This window comes from Athene cunicularia (assembly GCF_003259725.1).
Source record: "Athene cunicularia isolate RWA chromosome 1 unlocalized genomic scaffold, athCun1 chr1_part1, whole genome shotgun sequence".
Lineage (NCBI taxonomy): Eukaryota > Metazoa > Chordata > Aves > Strigiformes > Strigidae > Athene > Athene cunicularia.
The window spans coordinates 118,716,723-118,738,846 of record NW_020799091.1 but is presented as its reverse complement, the minus strand read 5'-3'; the positions used below and the strand labels follow the sequence as shown (position 1 = coordinate 118,738,846).

General features: G+C 37.9%; 1 protein-coding gene across 2 annotated transcripts in view; it reads left to right on the top strand.

The window, feature by feature from the left end:
- Positions 1-22,124, top strand: part of ZPLD1 (zona pellucida like domain containing 1) — a 157,439-nt gene that overhangs the window by 126,581 nt on the left and 8,734 nt on the right. For both annotated transcript variants that reach the window (XM_026859877.1, XM_026859868.1), the window contains 7 exons: positions 6,617-6,730; positions 11,867-12,087; positions 15,155-15,336; positions 16,727-16,799; positions 19,975-20,072; positions 20,713-20,793; positions 21,630-21,801. In XM_026859877.1, coding sequence (XP_026715678.1) covers positions 6,625-6,730; positions 11,867-12,087; positions 15,155-15,336; positions 16,727-16,799; positions 19,975-20,072; positions 20,713-20,793; positions 21,630-21,801 — 933 coding nt within the window. In that variant the 5' untranslated portion in view covers positions 6,617-6,624. The remainder of the gene's footprint in view (positions 1-6,616; positions 6,731-11,866; positions 12,088-15,154; positions 15,337-16,726; positions 16,800-19,974; positions 20,073-20,712; positions 20,794-21,629; positions 21,802-22,124) is intronic.

The following is a 22,124-nucleotide window of genomic DNA, read 5'->3' as shown; positions in this document are numbered from 1 at the left end:
TAATAACTGTATTTCCCTAATAGTCTGTCACCTTGGAAAAAGGTATGATGCTACTTTGTATAAATCTCTTGGAAATATTGCATATAGACATATTCTCAATTTGATCACCGTTTCTCTTCTTACCTCATAAATGCGCAGTTGACTTAGTTGTTTTTCAGATGAGATTAAAAACTCTCAGTGCATCCAAGGATTTGTTGTAACAATGCAGACAGACATGTATACTAAAGTATGATGTTTAAAAGATTGTTATGAATGTTTTGAAGTGTTAAAATATAAATATATATATATATATATATATAAAAAGTTTTTTTTTTTTTTTACAGCTTATTGGCAATATGGTACACCGATTAAATTTCCCTACTTTTTAGGCAGGCAAAAAAAATCAGTCTCAGCTGGGGTTTTGCCTATCCAAGGCTATGAAATAAAGCTCCAGTTGGACCTATGCTAGTGTGTATCTCTTTAAGCACACCTTTTACTGAATTTCTAGGCTGAAAAGCACTGCATGGCTGTACGGCTTCTATTATTTACCCAACATACACATTCAAGTCTCACTACCACTAATAAGATTCACAAAAAAAAGACACAGGTCTTTGGGAAACAGATCTAGGTTTTCAGTCTTTCAGTGTACAGCATGTTTTAGAATGGTTATTTCATTTCAATCCATAAGCAAGCTATGGATTTCTTCCATATAAATATTCTATAGTCTTGAATTTCAGTTTCCTGCATAGCATGCTGGTCAAAATTTGAAGTCTTTCAGATTGGAGTCTAGTGATTTTGGTGTGGCTTCCTTTTGTGGAAAATTTAATATCTCTTTCTCAGTCCCTTTGGCTTTTTTATCCTGTGAAAGAGATTATTGTAAAGGACTGGAAATAAATCAGAATTTTTAAAATCATAGAACCAAAGCAAAAGCTTTGTATATTATTTTTAATAAACTGTGTAAAAAATTTATTTCCCAGTCTCATTTTTCTGGGACACTGTAGGTACGCTGCTGGATTCACAAAATGTCTTGGTGTTTGAGACTTCTTTCTAAAATTTACTTTTCATCAGGTAAAGCTCCTGTTTGTTTCTGGTGGAAGTTTGATTAAGGAGGGACTCCAAGCTTTGACCCAAAGATGATGTAGTATGGAGCTATTCTAGGACTCTTTTTAAACCTCAGGAGTTGGGTGGAAATACATGACTGGCAAATAAACATGGGTTATTCTAGAACTAAATAATTGATACTGAAGGCAATTCTGTGTCTGATTACATGCATGTGCTTAATGTGTGGCCTTGCATAGTCCACAACTGCTCTTTGTGATCTGAATAGCTACAAGAGAGATTAATTTACCTGTTTTTGTACATTCTAGGGTACACTGATCTCTGATGTTCTTATTTTTATTATTTCTTCATGTATGTTACATTATTACATTTGCAAGGTAACTTTGGGAACATAGTCTGTTCGCAGGTTTAGCTCTATCATCAGCTTTAGTCCTCTGTTTAGGAAACTGCTGACCTGCAAGATATTCATGTGTGTGTCTGTGTATGTATTTGTCATGTATATATGTGTGTGTATGCGTGTCTGCATATTTATATTTTTGCAGGTTTTGCTTGTTGTCAGAAATGGGATGGCACTACGGAGTCTGAAATCAGAGAAATCTGTAAGAAAAGAAAATCTGTGTTTCAAAGTCTCAGCACCAAAGATTATCTACAAGCAGAGGGAAACTTTATGGTTGAAATGTGTCTTAAAGTTCTTTGCATCTGAGGTGCCCATTTTTCTGTAACAACCCTTTTGAGAAAAAGCAGTTACTACCATTTGGTAGGCATGTCTTCAAAACATACTATAAAGATCCAAGTCCTATTTTATCTGCATCAGAAGAGTCAAGGAGATAAAGTGGAAGGCGACAGTGAAAACATGATCTGGATAATTACAGTGGGATGTACAAGTTAAGGAGAAAGTTCCACTGAAGAACTTGAGGTAGAGAGGTTTTCTTTTGGTTTTATTCACTGGGTTACTTTTAAGTGACAGTGAATGATCTAATATGTGTCTAGAAGCAAAGCGGTTTGGGAAGACATGACAGCAGTACAGTTAACATACTTCACAACTATTCACAACTTAAGTGCAGGTGTAGAAGCAAGTGTTGACAGTAAGATGAATGTAAACCAAAAAGACAAGGAACTATTTTGTTCTGAGATGACGCAGAAGTACTCATTCAACTATATAATGATAATTTGAAAATATTTTTATGAGTAAAAGTAATGTTTCTATTCCATTACTTGTAGAGACCTAATGTACAATGCCGGAGAGCATTTAGGCAATTACTAGGCAATTACTAGATGTTCCACCAGCTTTATTATGTGCTTATCACATTTATAATTTTCTTTCATAAGTTTTAATTATTTCTATTAACTTTTTTCTTAAAGACTTATCCAGTCAGAAGGCATAAAGATCACCATATTATTTTGTGGAACTGCCACACCCCGTGAATGAAAGATAAGGAACAAGCAGTAGATTATAGGATGTATATAATACAGGATGGATATTTGAGATAAGTAATATACTCAGAAGTCAAAACTGGCTCACAAATTAATTTCAGTAAAAATGTAGGGCTGAATCAGTGAATGCTTCTCACAATTGAAAATTTTTGGAAGATCTTTCTCAAGAAGATGTGTGAAGAAGATATATGAATGTTGGGTGATAAGAGAGGAAATAAGAAGGAATCTAGGTAGGTTAAACCACTGTTTCTCCATGAAACTAAATTCCTAAATTGGCTTCAAAATGGCTTTTGTTTAAATCATAAACATCCTTACTTTGAAGTTTTGTGTGGGTTTTCTGGCATGGTGAAGTTTATGAAAGCAGGGATAAGGGCTTTTTAAAATGGTAACAATTAAATTGAGGACTGCATGTTGCAACTCCCACCTCTTTGTACTCTTTGATGATATGCAGCACAGAACAGTAAGACCTGCAGTGGCGATTCTACTGAATATGTAGACAACTCTGGTTCAGCAGAGGTTCGTACCCTGACTATTTCAGCATTCTGGAAGTTTATTCTAATTTGATTACACTGAAACCTGGATATGTTGGGCTGTTTTTTCTTTGAATTGACTTAGAAACCTCCATGAAGAATAGTCTTTGAAATTCTTTAATTAACCATATTTGTTAGTTCTTTAAATCCCGAACTCTCTTTTGTCTATACCTGGCCTTTAAAGCTCTTTTGTTCTAGTAATGCTTGAGATATTTGTCATGTGAACTTATTTCCATGTTAATAGAAGTCCTGCACACCGATTTTTTACCTTCACTCCCAAATCAAGGGAAAGAACAGTTCCCTTGCTAAATAAAATACCAGACCTTGTTTGGAAGAAATCCTTAGAGGTGGTTGGAGGCAGAAACATTTAGAAATAAAATTATTTAAGTGACTGTGACAGGATTTTTGAGGTGATTTGGGCATTTCAGTGAGACTAAGCACTACACTGTGAACGTCATAAGCAAAGCATGGTAAATAATGTAGATATTAAGATCCTTGAAGATGCTGAGCACATAAAACCGGAGATGAGGTCTGGAGAACATAGAAGAGGACTCTCAGTACATCAGTGAAACCTGGTATAGGTTTGTCAGTTAAGAGGTTCATAGATAGAAAAGATCGTATTTCCCTTGCAGTATGTGTTGGCCTCTGGAATCATGAAAGCCTTCTTAACAATCAAATATATTTGTTACTAGACCAAAGAAGTACTTTTTTTGGGGGAAAGCATCAAGAGCTGTGTTCCTTGAAAAAGGCTTAAAGAGTTGCATAGTAAACTGAAGAAAAAGGACAGATACTTTCTACATAAATTTGTTGACTTCTGGATTAAAAATCACCCTAGTCCTGACACTTGCATAGTAAATTCCTTTTCTTGTACATGGGATTTTCGTTTCATATTCATGTAAAGGCTATAAGATTATGATGTTTCCATTACTATTTTGATAAAACTTTTATGTTTTATTATGGTACAAATCTTTTGGTTGGGATGCATTATACGTTCAGGGGACTTAAGTTTTAGAAATTTCTTTTGGAAAATAAATTGCCAGAGGCCTTTAAGAACAGGCTGGAAAAGCAGGAATGACTGCCTTGATTCTTGCTGGGGTAGGCAGATAGGTGAGGCTGGCCTCTCAGGGTGCTTTCTAGACCTGCAATTCACTTGAGAAATGAAAAATAATGCATGCTACTAACTTAATTAACTGAAATCAGTAGTAGTCAGCTCAAGTGGTGATGTGGGTTTGCATGTTGATCTGTATGCAGATGAGTCAATAGCCAGAAAGCAAGTAGGACATTATTGGTTGTGTTAAAATCTGACTTGTTCTGAATACAACTAGAGAACTAATGCTATAAATACTTAATGTCTTAATTCAGCTTTGTTCCTTAGCAATCATCTCTCCTTCCTCTGAAACACAGCAGCAGAAGTTAAGCTTAATAATTAAAATTTTAGAATTTATTGTAAGTTTTGCTTTCATCTAAATAACAGCCACAGCTTTGTCAGTGTCAACTTTCATTACATTCTTTTCAAACATTTTATTTTGGTAGCAGAAAATACTGTGGCAGTTAGAAAATTGAAGTCGGAATTAGATCTTGGTAAATTGCCCTTGATTTATACCATTGTAATGGACATCAGAAACCAGCTCATATACAACAGAACAGTAATAGCCACTTTAGTGATGTAACTCTTGTACAAGCAGAGGTAAGGCTTCAGTACACTGGAGACATGCCAATTTTCCAAAGGAAAAAATGTTTCTTTCAAAATAAAGTATGAATTTTTGTAGTAAACAAACAAAAAACCCCCCACTACCTTACTTCTCCATCTGAGAGTAATGGAGAAGGTGAGGAGATAATGAAAATATAGAGGTTTCATAGCAACCCAGTTAGAAATTTTATTTTCTTTCTTATGTTTTCACAATTCTTCATCAGCATTAGAGCTACAAGTGCTGTCAACCTCCACAGGTATCTAATGGGGAAGGAGTAGAGGGTCAAAGAATGCTCTCATTTAGAGTTTTGTATCTACCTGAAACTAAAAGGAAGTTGCACTGTTGCTATAGGGCACACTTTGAGGAAGTTATGCAGAACTTGCTAGCAGAACTGCTTTTGGATATGATAGCAAAAGCTACACCCAATTTAGAAAACAGGGATGCTTAGCAGGGAGCTGGCATTTCAATTCTCCATTTTTCTTCCACGTACTTCCACGCAGAATTACGCAGTGAATGGATGGACATTTGGATATGCCTTTGACTTTTTAGTAGAGTTTAGCTCAGTGTTTTGTTGTAGGTAGTTTGTTTGCTGACAGAGAGCACTTGGGAGTGTCCTTTATGGGTCTGTCCTTCAACACAAGGTTTTAAGTCCCAGGTTTGTGTATTCTGTGAGCCTGTTTTGAAAACCAGTGGAAGCAAAACTAGTGGATGCTTTTCTATTAATTTGAGCAGACTTTAGCGCAGACCATTATGTAGCCATGAAAGATCCAGTTAAGAGTGAGAGTTTATCTCAAATGTTGTCTCTGTGTGCTGTTGCCAGCTCTTCTCAGCAATGCGTGACAGCCACTTGCCATACCAGATGTGGCTGCATTTAGGTGTGCTGCAGCTATGGAGTTTACAGATATTCTTTGTTACGTCCACTTGGAGGAAGGTAGTGCTCAGCATCTCTGTATCTATAGTCTTAGAGAAAGCAAACTTCCTAAATCTTAGAACTGCTCAATTCCTGTCTAGGCAAATGGACAGTGTTGCTGCATTTGAGGTCCACATCAGCAGAGATATTTTCTAGGATTACAGAATCTTATTGATTAAAAAAAACCCAAACCCACAAACAAACAAACAAACAAAAACAACAAAAAAAAAACCCACACCCAAAACCAAACCCCAAAACCAACCAAACAGTAACACTTAGATTCAAGGATAAAAATCTCAATATTTTAGGATATTTTTGACAAAAGCATGAATCAGATATTTGTTTGGTTGTGCTAAATACTACAGGTATTATTACACCTTGGAGTTCTCCTCTCAAGGGGAATAATTACCCAAGACACTAGAAATTCACATGTCCTGGTCTGGTTGCCAGATACAATTCAAGTAGATTAAAGTGACTGTGCCAACTCTGTACATAAGCTCAATGCAATTGAATGCATGCTTCAAAGAACAGATTTTTGGCAAGTAGATATGAACTGATTTTTATTCTAGAACCTTGAGCCTGAGAATTGCTCAGGAAGCCATTTATCTGTATGATTTTCGAGGACTTGGCTAAAATAAAACTACTGTTCTATCACGTCTTTCTCAAAGAACTTTTACACTGAAATGCCAAAAAAGCTGTTGGAGTTTAAATATTTAAGAAATCCTAATCTATCAATATATTTTAGGGATTTTTTTTCCTTTTCTATCATCCTTGAGTACTTTTTTTTGGTCACAAGTTATGATTAAAAGCTGTAGAAGTTAATGGAAATTACACATTACTCAGAAGTAGAGAAATGGGCCCTGCTGCCTGTGTCCTCTTTTCCGTAAGCTTGTGAGCCTTATCCCCAGTTCCGTTGCTGGAGACCATCACCTCCCGAGTGGTTAAATGTCTGCAGTTAAGCGTCTTTAACACGATGAACAGATGTGTGTAATAACCACCTAATGTTTTGCTAGGTTTTGCAATGGAACAGGTATGGTTACTGCTCCTGCTGACGATTAAAGTGCTTTCAGTGGCTGCTCAGTTCAATGGATACAACTGTGATGCTAACCTCCATAGCAGGTTTCCTGGTAAGTGTTTAATAGACTTTTTTTCTAATGGCTTCTTTATTGTCTTGGTTCAAAGCAGTGCTTATTTTTAAATACAGAGCTTTAAATCTGTCTGAAGCCTGGGGGTAGAACTCCACATTAAGTGAGTGTTAACTATCTTGGTGACAATGAAACTCCTCTAATGTTGCATTTTACTTTCTTCTTAATTGCACAATGGGTCAAATTCAGCCTAGTAGTAATGAATACAACTCCCCCTCACATCAGTGGGGTTTGACCTGCACGTGCCAGAGGTCTGTTCAAGAAATTCGGCAGAGGTCATGTTGTAAATGTTCCCTATAGATTTAAGAGTCTGAAACTTCTAACTGTGTTTTTCTTCATGTTTTATCTGGATAAGAGAATAGAATTATGTCATTTTTGTGAAATAAAGAAATATATGTATATTTTTGAGAAAAATTAAGTTGATGACAAAATTTAGTGCCTCACTTCAACATTAAGTGCTTGGTTAGGGACAGGTGAAACAATGGAATGCATGATGTACACTCATGCCTCTGAGAAAATGGGAATTAAGTCATTTTGGGGACATCAGATGTCAGGTGCTGATAATACAATGAGAAACAGAAACATAATTTCAGTTTTAGTGACACGTGTATCAGGGTTTACTCAGCTAAAGAATGATTTTAGTCTCTGTTACATTGTTTATCCTTCCTGCCTCAGCTGTTTTTTGGTCAGAATAATAGTAATAAAAAAGGCTGTGACTACTGTCTTGCTCACATCTTGTGTTGCTTGGATAGCAATTGAATTGAACAGTATAGTAATGAACTCTCAGTATAGTATTACGCTGTAATACCTTTCAGTGCTACTTTCTGAATAATAATAGTTTTGATCTTTTTCAGGAAGCATCAGCTCTTATGAAACTTAAACAGACCATAGGCTTTCTGCTGACTTATTGTTTCCTGTGTTACCACAACACTGCTAGGTGCTTTGTTGACATAAAGACCAACAGTGGGTTTGATCCTTTTTCATAATCGATGTGAATATGAGAGCAGAGAAGACAGGCAAAGGAGATCAAATATGTTGTCTCCACCCCTGACAATCACTGTTTAACTGAGCATTTCACAAACTACTTCTTTATTTCCCTTCTTAGGTAAAGGTTTTACAGGCTGGCCTCAAAAGTGTGGGTGAATTGTGCCCACCTGTCTCAGATCTATCTTTCGTAGTTTTTCATTTAATTGTTTTTCTTTCAGGCTTCTTGAGAGGATTGCAACAGCTAGAGGGAGGTTTAGATTCCTCTTTTTGTGCTTTTAAAATTTTTCTCTGGTCATTTTCGTACAAGCCCTGTGCCAAGGTTTTATATTTGCAATGTGATACCTATTAATTGAATCCAGCTCTTATTGTGGGTATTTAGGGGTTTCTTGCAGTTCTGCCTCATAAAGAAGGGTCATATCAGATTCCATGTCTGCCCGATCTCAGGGACTTGGGAGAAAATCTGTTTAGGCTACAAGTAAATACTATTGGGTTTTTTTAAGTAAACGCTGATCACCCCACACTGCTCATAGCAGCTGAGAGTTCTGCTCTTTATTGTTTGTGATCTTGGGCAATAAAGATTCGAAGGTTGGAATTTAATCAAGAGTACTAGTGCTGATTTTGAGAGATAGGAAAGAAAAATATTTCTGCTTGTTAGTCATGCATTTGAGATGGAGATAAAAAACAGAATACCCTTTTGTCCCCAGATGTGATAGGTAGTGTTTTAAGTATGCAGAAGGGACTGTTATGTAATGGGCTGGGGCTAGTGGAGCTGAGTGAGGCTGCTGGAGCTCTGTTTTCTGGGTTCAAGAACCCCAGAAGATGGGTGAGAGACCCTCTTTGGGGAAAAGGAGCTCACTGGCTATACTTCCCCAGCGCTTGGCTCAGGCTGTGGCTTTGAGGGTGCTGACCTCACTGCCTTCAGAGTTCAAAATGTAAGGGGAGTGGTGAGAGGTCAAAAAGGAGAATGCATCAAAACAAGTGTCTCTCCAGGCTGAGACACTGCTCACAGAGCCTGGCTATGGATAGACTTTCTTCCTGTTACTCATTTGTTCCACATAAGAGATCTTTGTTGCATTGAACTGAAATTCCAAACTTGGGACGAGAATGTACTTGCTGAGGTTTGTGGTGTGCAGATACCAGAGAAGCCATTGGTTTTGAAGTTGTCTGCTCTTTTTCTTTAAATGTTGTTGAAGAACAGAAGTTGTCTTCAGCAAAGATGAGAAATTAAGCCTTCCTAAAGGAACCTTGGATCTCATCCATTTTTTATTTGTTTGTGATTTTATCAGACATTGCTTAAGTGACTTCTTGCATAGGGATGGTGCTGCATAAATAGGATGATGAATAATCAGGCAGGACTTTTGCTCCTGCAGTTTGCAGGTTTGTTTTAGAGTGTAGTATGCAATAGCCAGCAGGGATGAAGAAAAAAATCCCATATTTGGTAGATTTGAAATCCTGTGACTTTTTTATACCAAAAGCTACATGTGTTCATGGAGTATGTAATAAGGTTAGATCTTGCCATCCTTCAGAGTTACCTGGAGGAAAAAAAGCTTAGTTCTGCCTCGCAATAAAGCATAGTTTTTGAGGGATGGAGCCATAACAGTCTGGCTGTCTTCAGATGGGAAATGCATAGTTTTGATGCAGGGGCCTCTTGCTCTAAGTACATGCTGAGAACTTAGTAGAAGCTAAGAAAATATTGCAGCTCTTTCACATATCCTATGCATTTTAATTCACTATCAAAGCTGTGATTTGATTAAAGAGGAGGCTCATGCAGAGAAGCTGCTTTTCAACTACAAGTGTCTTTGCATGCCTATTCTGGTAGAATGACTTTTGTCAGTGGCATTCTGTGGAAAACTCTTGTCCTCGGCAGGTTTTTTGCTGCCTGCTCTGGGGTGAGTCTTGGCAATGTTTGGAAGGGTACCACAGCAGAAGCGGGCAGTGGAGGTGTCAGCATTTGGCTCAAGTTGCCATGAGTCTGTCCTTGATTCAAGATGGTCTCTGTTGCTGTAGTATCTATGTACCTCTTGAGCTTTAACCTGTTTTGTATGTGATCCCCTGTGAGTACTGTTGACTATAGGTAGCTCATGTAGCTCATTCCTGTATGGAAACTCTGGCACAAAGAGGACATTATATTTAAGGACTTATCAGCTGGGTGACCTAATCTTCAAAGTATCGCTTCTCTCTTACTCAGCAAACCAGAAACTTCTACTTCAGGATGCAAATATTTTTTGTTTAATATAAACATATATAGGAATAATATTCACAAGAAATGACCTAGATGTTTAGCATCTAAAGAGGCATTAGGTCTGTTTGCACCTGGTTTCAGATTAATTTCTGAACAAATAATGTTCTTTTAATTCAAGAGTGGACTAGTTGGGCAACAATGCTTCGTTGTGCAGTAGTGGGCAGCAAAGGTTCAGTCTGGAAAGGTTGTTTATCATCCTGTATGGCAGTTTTTTTTACTGTATGGTCTCATTTCTCTTAGTGTCAAATGAGAATTTTGCATGCGGTAATGGTACCTTAACAGGTAAAGTAATATCCTGCTTTTTACAAGGCTTGAAGTGAGTTATAAAATTAACTGAGCTACTTTACATCACATGCGGCAATTTGTTACAATCTGACTGTTTGTGCATTTGTCCAAGTAAGTGTGAAGGTGTACTGTTCCCTCTACCTTAGTATACCCATTAAATGGATCATAACAGTCCTCATGTAGTGAAAACCAAGGCATGCTGCTGCTTAGTCTTTGTGTGTTGTATTAGTAGAGTTACCTGTATGTACAAACCAGGAGAATTTCATGTCAAATCACTGCAACTCCTGTCTTACCCCCAGTACCTTTCTGCCCAAATTTACACCCAGTGAGTAAAATTTATCGCCACATTAGCTCAGGACTGAGTTTAGCCTGTTATTTCCTGCACTTGATTGTTTTGGCTTTAAAGCCACCATTAAAGCTGTCTAAATTAAACTGCTTGTGCTCCCTGTACCATGGGGGAAGAGCTGGTTCATTGTAATGGAGATTTCATTTCCTCTCTGTTGTGACAATGCAGTGAAACAATTCATTTCAACAGGCTTAATGGTATAGTATTGACTGAAGTTGTTCTGCAATTTTTAATAGCACTTAATCTTTAAGCAGATGTAATAAATGAGTTGTTATATAAAGGAGTAATGTCTGTGTTTAACACGGTGCAGTATGTCTTTTTGTAAAGCACTAAGGGAGAAAAGTGAAATACCACCCCCATCATCTACAGGCAGAGGAGAGCTATGGAAAAGCTATGTTACAACTCTAAAGCCACACAAACTGTTGCTTGTGCCTACATCCTAACCTGATGCTTTTCCATTCAAGTACATAAAAATCTTCAGAACTTTCAAGTAAAAGGTCAAATACATCCAAGAAGGTTTTTTTGCTGCTATTCAGAAATTGATCACTTGTAAAAATTGCTGTTTTCTAGGTCTTTTGTATTGTCATAATGTACAGAATGAAAGATTGCAAGATGCTTTGTAGTATCGATCATTGTCTTTCAAGAGCCAACTGATTTTTTTGTTAAAGCTAAAGTTGATGGTTCTTAAAAACAACCCCAACTTTAAAGATATAATAAATTGTTCTGATATACTGTTGTACTTCAGAGTCTGCACAGCCTAAGACTGCAGTCTCATACAAAGTGGGATCTAGACAACCTCAGACAAAAGCACCCAACTTCCATGCTAGAGAGGGCTGGAAGGTAGAACTCAGCCTCCTGAATTTCTCAAAATCACTGGAAATTTATTTTCCAGAATGGGCCTGTTTAATCAGACTCCAAATATTTAATAACTTGCTGTTTTCTACTCCATTGCAGTGCTTTGGTTTATGAATATGCTACTAAATGATTTGCTGGGGAATTTTAGAATAACTGTTTTTGTTGCGTGGTAGCCTATGTTAGTATGTTAATTCTTGGGGGGGGTTTAGTGAAGTTTTAGAGTCAAATCCATTCTTCAGATTAATCCAATTCTGACCTTTATATTGCACTATTTTGTGGTGACTGGGATCTAAAAATTGATTCAATCAGAAGGTACAACACTAGACTAACTGCTACAATAATTATATGGTGATTAGTTGAAATACATCTTCTTACAACGTCTTTCCCCATATTTTTCTTGCAGCTGAACGAGATATCAATGTTTTCTGTGGAGTACAGACAATTACTATGAAGATAAATTTTTGCACAGTTCTTTTCTCTGGTTATTCTGAGACAGATCTGGCACTGAATGGGAAACACGGGGATGCCCACTGCAGGGGTTTCATCAATAACAACACCTTTCCAGCAGTGGTTATTTTCATCATCAATCTGAGTACTTTGGAATCCTGTGGAAACACTTTAGTGGTAAGAAAAAGTCAAAGTGAACTTGTAGCTTGGCTGTTTATGCATAGGATCAAGTGAATGGCTTTGACAGCATTGTATTTCTTACAGATGTTTACTTTGTCTTGCCCAGTTAGCAATATATTGCATACATCAAAGAATGCCAGAGGAAGTTGGTTATTTATAATCTTGATTACTGATGAGAAAATGTGGTGGGACACACAATTTGTCCTCTGATTAGAAAGTATATTTGTATTTTTTTTTTTTCCAGTGGAAAAATTAGATTTTTACAAGCCATTTTAAAAACTCTTGTGAACATGTCTTAAGTTTTGCTGAAACTTTTCAAATACCTTCTTGGAAAATGGAAGTAAAAGATTTTTAAAGTGGGTTAGACAAGAGTTGTTATAGTTTGGTACCTGCTTCTGTACTCTAATATGAGAGGGGCTTATTGACTGATCTTACATGTTTTCGGATAAGGTGATGACTTCAGGCTGAATGTCACAGGGGAGATAGTCTGTCCAGAGAGTCCAACCCACTGTAAACAGTTCTGCTTCCATGAGGTGTTGCACTTTCTTGGAAGATCTCAGCTCAATGTGGAACTGCCTGGCAACAACCTGAAATTTTCAAGCAAATTTTGAATGTTTGATACACACACACACACACACACACACACACAAAGAATGGCTAACATAAGCATTCAATTAATGACAAAAAAAGTCAAGATGTGGGACTGAAGTTCAGATCTGTATGTTCAACTCAGATCTCTTAGTGCACGGACACTCTGTGCTACAGTGTTTTGCCTAGTGGTGTGACTTCAGTGTCTACATTTTATGTTGCTGTTTCAGTTACAGATAATGAACATCTTTGTACAGCTAATGACTAAATCTAATCCTTAGCTGTTTGTGAGTTTTTGGACGCAGAATCTGATCCAGGAGCTGACTTTGAAGTCTGTTTTGTACCAGTATAATTTCATTTTCTTCAATGAAACTATCTCACTCTGAATGGGGATAGAGGGGAAAGGCGGGTCTTAAACATTCTAAAGGGAGAGGAGAGTTGTATCATTTATGTGTATATCATACTGTACAAGCAGTGATGACTTGTATCAAATTATTAATACCTTACAAAACCAAGTGTAAAATGTATTATTTTTAAGGCTTATAGTCTATCTGGAATTTATGCTTGCACTTGATGATACCTGTCAGTTTTTATAACAAACCCCCTACTTTGTTGCTAATAATTTTTGTGAAACTGGGCTGGAATGTTTGATATGCTCTGTGACCTGTTTGCCTCAGGGTTTTCTTTTAAAATTTCAATGAAAACTAGTTCAGCAAGTTCAAGATTCTCATTTCCCATTTTCCTTGAAAAGCGGTAGCACCTCCATGACTTGCAGTAGAAGAATTTGCCAGGAAATGACTTCTTTCTGTTCTCATGCTGTTGGTCACATTGTAAACTCCCTGAACTTGCTATTTGATTATAATTGTAGGAGGTTGATGTTTTAAAAAATCCCAACCCAAACCCCAGTCTGTTAAGTCCAAATAATTGGAGCTCCCCATGAAGCCCCCAACAAGGCTGCACAGGATGCAAAGACAAAGCAGCAGCTGCTAAGAATATAACCTAAAATTCCCCTCATCCTCTCTGTTTATGCATGCTGTGTCACAAACAAAGACGATAGATGAGCAGGGAGGGTTTCTTATCACATTCTCCACACTGGAGTAGTACAATTGCATACATTTCTTGTCCGTGTTTCACAGAAAAAATCTTCAAACTCATTTTCAATAAAAATAAAGACAATGACAACATTTCAGGCAGAACTCAGGTAAAACCAGGTCTGTCTGTAATATGGCAGATGCAAGTTTTTTGGGGGTGGGGTGGTGAGGAAGTTAAAACAGAGGTGAGGTTGGCTCTACTACCTTAGTGCTGTAGCCTATGCTTTTTAGGCAAGGAATAGATCCTAGGACATTTGATCTTCATAATTTTCCTGCCATTTAACAAATGATTTGGTATACTGTTGGCAAGGTATGTGGCTGCATCTATCTTCTGGTTGTTTTTTCTGTAGCCAGAGAAATCAAAATACCTGTTGTGTACTTAGTGCAAAATGTTACAACTCATGCACAAGGATGATTCTTTCATAATGAAATATCTTTTTAAGAAACTGTTTGTTCTAAAGCTATTGAAAGCATCCGTTTTGCTAATAGAGTTACACAAAATAAATGTTTCAGTGGAAGTGCAGTGCCATGTTACTTTGCCTTATTGTGTACATGCCGACTGAGACAGTAATTTGTGAAACTTACCTGCTGTTTTCATACCACCCTCTTATTCAGATCAGTAGCTACAGGTAGAGCGGAGGTGGACTGCTACCAAGTGGAAACAGTGTCCTCCAGTTTTCTGGAGAGCTGCATGTTATTGCTGGCTCTCCACACTCAGCCTGAGCAACACAGGATAGCACGTGTCCAGGGACTGAATTAAGGTTGCACTGGCATTAAAGCTGTATTACTTTTCAGCTCTTGCATTTCTGACAGTGCTTCTTTGCACACAGTTTACAGTTTAGATTTAGAGATGTATAATGTAAATGAACACAGACTCAAAGTTCAGCTATTTGGCTTGTATCTGCTTATACAGTACATTGGTTTTGATGTTTCAAAACCAAAGCTCAAGAGTGTCAGAGTATTGTTTCCATGGATGAAATTGCTTGTGTATTTGCTTTATTATTGTATATGGAAGCTCATTTTAAGCTAATATCTTTTAACTGTAATAGAAAATTTCCTTCAGCTTTTCCTGGTAAGACATACGAATTCATTGGGAATGCTCAGAATAAAAGTACCTAAAAAAAAAAATGCTTCCAGGATTAATCAGGTTTTTTCAAGTGTTGCTCAGGTCTGTGTTTTGAGAACAGGGATATCATTTCTGAACTGTATATGCATGATTTGGAGGAAGTGAAAAACAGAACACAGAGAACATTAAACTAAATTAATTTTTTAAGGATTTTCTGAAGATATTTCTGGGTACATAATACACTAAAGCATGAGTGTCCTTAGGTATTTTTTTAACCCAGTTAATTTTCTGATAATAGTTGTTTTCTGTCTCTCAATAGGTATCCTCAGCTCGAGGTATCAATGCTTATGGAAATACCTCAGTGGTACAGATAGGTAATGTTTCAGGCTATATTGATACGCCAGACCCACCAACGATTATCAGCTATTTGCCTGGACTTCTGTACAAATTTAGCTGTAGCTATCCATTGGAGTACTTGGTTAACAATACACAGCTTGCTTCGTAAGTGTGCTTTCATTTCTATATGTTTCATTCCCATGTTTGTGTAAGCCCATATGTATGTGTATATATGCATGTACAACTAAATATATGCATGCCATAGCAGTATTGTCAACATAGTAATTTTTTAGCTGTGCAAAAGTGAAGCGAAAGGAAAAAACACCGAATGAAGAAGTGATGCAAAAGAAAAGAAAATTCTGTAGCATCATTGTATGAGATAACATCGTTTATGAAGAGCTGCCTTTATGAAGAGAGCCTTAGAAAATGTAAAATTTCCCTTAAGATTCAGGTGTTCTGATGACAAAATGATAGCAGCAAAAAAAAAAAAATCTTCATGAACTAGTTTGTGAGCATGTCAATATCATAGAATCATAGAATGGTTTGTGTTGGAAGGGACCTTAAAGACCACCTAGTTCCACCCCCCTGCCATGGGCAGGGACACCTTCCACTAGCCCAGGTTGCTCAAAGCCCCGTCCAGCCAGGGGAGGGGGCAGCCACAGCTGCTCTGGGCAACCTCTGCCAGTGCCTCAGCACCCTCACAGGAAAGAATTTCTTCCTTATCTCTAATCTAAATCTACCCTCTTCCAGTTTAAAACCATTACCCCTTGTCCTATCTCTACACCTATGATCAAGGGTCCCTCCCCACCTTTCCTGTAGCCCCCTTTAAGTACTGGAAGGCTGCTCTAAGGTCTACCTGGAGCCTTCTCTTCTCCAGGCTGAACAACCCCAACTCTCTCAGCCTGTCCTCACAGGGGAGGTGCTCCAGACCCCTGAGCATCTTTGTGGCCTCTGGACCTGCTCAAGCAGATCCGTGTCCTTCTGATGTTGGTGCCCCCAGAGGTGGACACAGCACTGCAGGTGGGGTCTCATGAGAGTGGAGTAGAGGGGGAGAGAATCCCCTCCCTCGACCTGCTCTGGATGCAGCCCAGGACACGGTTGGCTTTCTGGGCTTGCAGCATACATTGCTGGCTCATAGTCAGTTTTCCATCCACTAATACTCCCAAGCCCTTCTCAGCAGGGCTGCTTGCAGTCCACTCATTGCCCAGCCTGTATTTGTGCTTGGAATATAGAGCAAGAGAAAATATTTCCATGAGTAAACCTTGTACATCATGAAAAGTGGATTCCTTTTTGTCACTTTGCCTTTCTGCTAATTATTTTTCTGATTCATGTTTTCAACAGTATCCATTACTTTCTGCATAGTTAAGGTTCTGTCAGTGTTTCCACTGTAAATTCCTCTTTCTGAAGTTTATAACCCAAATACATAAATTAACTCCTTGTGATATGACTCATTGAGTTTTTTAATGATTAAAAAAAAAACCCACGCTGAAGTATATAAACAGATAAATAAGATATCTTTCTTCATGATGGTTTTTGGTTTCTGGTTATGTTGTAGGTCATCAGCTGCTATTTCTGTAAGAGAGAACAATGGTACATTTATCAGCACTTTGAATTTGTTGCTTTACAATGTGAGTATAAAACAGTAGTATGACCTGAAGTAAATTAATCTCTGCACTATGTGGGTACAAGATGGATTAGAAGAACAAAGTATGGACTCCTCTTCATTATTTGCTATTCCTTTCCCATTCCTCCCGTGAGCAAGGCATTTCATCTAGGCATCTTTCATCTCTGAGTTCCCTTGTCCTTTTTGTTTGCATATGCCTGTTGTCTTGTATTTACATGGATGGTCTTTGAGGACATACACAGTCTTTTTGTCCTGTATTTATACAGTTCCTCAATTTACAGTTCTGGCTTTCAGTTTGTGGTGCCACATGACTAATCAGTTGTAGTAATTACAGTCATACTCCAGAGTGCACACTTGTGTTTGCATTTATTATGTTTATGCATGTGCATACATATTACTCTGTGTGTATATGTGTATAGGTACATTGTACTGATACAGAGAGTACTCTGCAGAATTCTGTAAAAATATTCCAGACCTGTTCCTTCAGCAATAAACTGTAGCACTTTTGCTGGGGTATTTTTATTTTCAAGCCTCAACAGAGTGTTTTGGGCATGTGTAACTATAGTGAGGGATGTGGGATTTTTTCCAAATATATAGCCCATTGCACTTCTTGCCTCATTGTTTGGACTTTCAAGATTTTAAGGGTTAATAATTTGAACAGCTTTCAACTAACACTTCTTCCATATGTTTTAGATTATTTAACTTGAATATGCATTATTGTAAAAGCTTTTACTACGTAAATATGGATGGCAACAGTAAAACATGGAAAATGCACGGACCTCTACTTAACATTAATCCCTGAGATGGTATTTTTGTGTTGATTAAAACTTTTATTCATACATTTTAAATACCTGATTTAAATATCAATTTTTCAATCTATCAAGCATCATTTTTGTAAATTATGAATCCAATTTTTTTGCATTATTATTCATGCCATCATGATGCTGAGTTATAATTCATGCAACTGATTTAAAAGTCAATGCTTTATGCTTTGAACATAATGAGCTATAAATATTGTAACAGGACATTTTCCGACGGCATGCTTTAAAAAAAATCATGTTTGCTCGACAGAGCAGAGCTCCAAATAACAACCTATGATCTGTTAAAATGAAGATTATACTTCTCTCATTTTTAAATAAACCTGTGACCAAAAAGATGGGACAGGGTGAGGGTAACCAAATTTCTGTTAGGACAAGCATTGCCCACCACATGGTTGCTGCCTTTCAGGGCTCATTTCTGCAAATAGCTAGGTATAAATGCTATTGATGCTCAGACTGAGCACATGTTTTCCACAGGCCAAGATGGGCTTACATCCTCCCTACCCCAGTGAGTTTGAGTTGACCATGAACAGTGGTGACTTATCCTTCTGATTTCAGTTGTATTACTCTAGCAAGTAGCACTAGCATGGATAATACTGCTAAGACTGGCAGACTGAAGTGGTAGATAGGCCCTTCTGGTTCATGTCCTAGGGCTGGGTGTACACACGGGCAGCTTGTGCATTGCCTGCAGTCTGTCTGGTTGGGAGTGCTGCTTGGGACACCCTTGGTCTTGTTAGCTCTGATTCTCTGGGCTCACTTGGTCCCTGTTAGAGAGTTCTGGTTTTGGGAGAGGCCTCGAGGCCCCTGTCCATCCTTGGTATTCATGAGGGGTTGTGTACCGATGTGACTCTTGACTGTGAGCAGCTGTATTTCCAAACTTTAGCTGCAGTGTTATTTCCTAACATTGACTCTTCATCTTCTCAGCTCACCCCCATCTTCCCTCACAAGGTGATGTTTATATTTATTTGTGGTGTTAGCACATGTTATTGTGAGGAGAGACAAGAGGAGGTGTCATGATAGGGTCAGAGTTTAATAGCAAAATGTTTAATGGGCTTGCACACAGCCTAAGTGGCTATGTGCTTTTAGGCCTTCTTGTAACTTTCTGTCTAAATGAATAAAAACTATTTTTTAAGAAAAAAAGAACTACTATGGAACGTAATAGTGAGGGACTTACTATAGACTTTTCAATCAGTTGCAAAATATGACAGAGCTATGTATTAGAGAAATATGAAATTAATTTTAAAGGTCTCAAATTTACCTGATCTCACTTGAATGAATCTTCAAGGACTTGCTCTGTGTATGTCACAGAGCTGGTCTGTGTATGCATGTGTACCTCCCAATCTCTGCAGCACTGGAAGCCTCAATATTTGTCATGCTGTGAAATTTGGAATTGTTCCTTTTGAAAAAATATTTTTATGTTTGTGCTTAATCCTTCTTGTTGCTGTCAGCTGCACTCTTGGTCTTGCCTGCCACACTGAACCCAGTCAAAATTCTGTTTTACAAAATTTTTCTTATGTATTGAGTGTTTTGACCTCTCTCAAGAGGTGTCGATATGCTTTCTGGATTACCACTTATTTGACATAGGTGATGTTACCAGTAAGTGCAGTTTGATATGCTGAATTAATGTCTGTCACTCAGATATATTTCATGGCTTTGTTGCCAAAGTGACATTAACGGCTCAGCCTCTGAACAAGAAACCAATAGAATGGCTATATCTATGTAGTAGTATATGAGGAATTTCCAACTTTTATATTATATACAGGCTTCTTGAAACAGCTTTTTTTTTTTTAAATATTAGAATTTAAATGAAAATATTTGTTACTTGTAGCCTTCATCAAGCCAACTTCCATAGAAACTACACTTTGCATAATGGAATGTGTCTGTTCTCCCAGACAACAGCTTAAGATATATAAAACCTGGTGGCATTGCTATCTCCACTAAATTGAATAACCTTAACAATGTTTCCTGGGAAGGGGTACACTGTGGCAACTCAGTTAAACTCCTCCTTTAGCAAACCACAGTACCTGTTATGTTTGCCTGTAGGTGATGGGAGACTTACTGAGGTGTCAATGAGTTTTTCTTCAATCACCAATTTTCTTCAATCACCAATTCAATCACTTCATAAAATCGTAAATAGATTCCCCAAAATAGTTGCATAGGAAAAGGCCAGTCAAGCATTGTTCATCTTTAAAGACAAACCTGTAGTCAAATGCTCTGGCACTGCTTTTTGCTTTTTCCCTTATGGAGGACAAAGTAATTGACTGTCCTGCATAGAAAAGTCAGAAAAATGCTCAGTCTGAGGATGCATATGTGTTGTTACAGTGGGATTTCTGGTACACTGAGGCAATGTTTGTTTTTCAGGATTCAACCTACAGCCAACAGCTCCTTATTCCAAGTACAGGTTTACCTTTGAAAACCAAAATATATGCAGCTGTAAGAGCAACCAACCTTGACGGCAGGTACCATAAAGGATACTATTTCTTGTCTTGCTTGCTGTTCAGCTTTTGGTGTTGCAAATTTTTCTAATTTAGAAGCAATGTCTTTCCTCATAGCCTTTAGTATGTCAAAATAATGGTTGGTGTTTCATAATCGCTGCCCTCAGCTGGAGGGTATCAGGTCGTTGATGGTGAATACATATCTTGCTGCTGTCCTCATAAAAATTTTCCTGAGTATACTTTAAATTCTATATTGCTGTTATTTAAGAAAAGGCATCTGTAAGATCAAGTGAGAAACTCTGGGGCTTTCAAAATTGGGATGGTTTTGATTTCTAGTTCTTTGTGGCCATAGCTTCTGAGAGGAGGTATACAACATGTGTTGGTATGGTGTTTGACTTGCGTGAAACCAAGTGATTTGATTTATACAATTCTGCTGCTATGCTGTGCTGTTTAGTTTTGTAAGTAGTGGGAAGAAACGGATGACGTCCTGGGAATGCAGGATGATTTGTACATAACCCGTTAAATACAGTAACTCAGCTTCAATGTAGCAGCCTGCATTATCAGTTTGTATGCTTGCCTGTACTGCCTTTTAATCTTATCTCACTCTCCACCCCTGCTCTTACGTTGCCAGTTCCCCTTATCTATCACTTTCCTTCCTGTGCAGGTGGAATGTTTTGATGGACTACTGTTACACCACGCCATCTGGTAATCCTAGCGATGATATTCGATATGATCTTTTTTTCAGGTAGGTCCTAAGCAAACTCAGTGTTTTGTGGGTCCTTCCTTTAAAAAACAGTTATAAATCTTTCTAGTGGTGGTGTTCTAAACTGCCTGGAAAGTCTAAGCAATATTAGTAGGCAGCACTGAGGACGAGGCTTACAGATAACATGTCAGGACTTACCTTGTTTGTGAACATAAACATAGAAGCAAGTGCGAAGGGGTAATAATTCTGAAGGTAGAGAAACATATATCCAAAATGGCTCTACTAGAGATACCATAAACACCCAAACTGAATGACTAAACTGGCCTTTGTTTTACCAAAGGTACCCTTGTAGTGAATGACAGTGATATAAACCAACATAGACTGCAGTTCAAGAAAGCAGTTAAGCAAATGATGAAAGATAAATAGATGCTTCTGCTTCTACTCCCAGTAATAACATTTATTTGAATTGGAATTTTGAAAAGCATCTTGGAAGTCTCTCAGATTAAATCTTACCAGTGATGATTGCTGAAGAGATACGGTCTTCATTTGGAGTTACCTGTCTATACCGGTTAGCATACCTGATTACTTTTTACTTCAGATCTCAGATTTCTTTGGGCACTAGAATTAAATGGCACCTTGGTTATAGCTGTGATGTTGCAAAACAAAGCATAATGTTTTTGTAGGAATGCATTTCAGCACAGGACTGTACAGCCTAACAGGCAGATATGGCTGCTGGTGTTGCACATTAGGGCACTGTGTTCTTTTCCAAGGAGCTAAAGCACTGAACTTGCTGCTTAAGCTATCTTATTCTCAGCTAAGAGCTTCAAAATGTTAATATAACTGCTCATCCTGGTTTTAATCTTCTTTACAAAAACTAGCTGTGACAAGGACCCGCAGACAACTATAATTGAAAATGGCAAGAGCCAAATGGGCCGGTTTTCCTTTGAGGTGTTTCGCTTTGTGAAGCACAAGAACCAGAAGATGTCTACGGTCTTCCTTCACTGTGTAACAAAGCTGTGCAGAGCAGATGACTGTCCCTTTCTTGTGCCAGTAAGTTTCAGTGGACGGAAGTTGCTATTAATTAGCTGGATATAAAATAGGCACACTGGAGTTATTCTGCATACAAATGCTACAGAAGTTTGGATGGCACAGAATGAAGGTGACTTGTGGAGTCTGAAGTAAGAATGTTTTCTGTGTCTGAAGCAATGTGAAACAAATGATGAAGACCAGGACAATGAACAGGTCATCAGGAGACAGAACAAAACTAGACCTGCAAAACAGAGCTTGCAGAATACATGAGAAATGACCTCTTTGCCTTTTGGTTCATAATTTCTTAAAAGTAGCAACTCTGAAACAGATACAGAGCTGATATT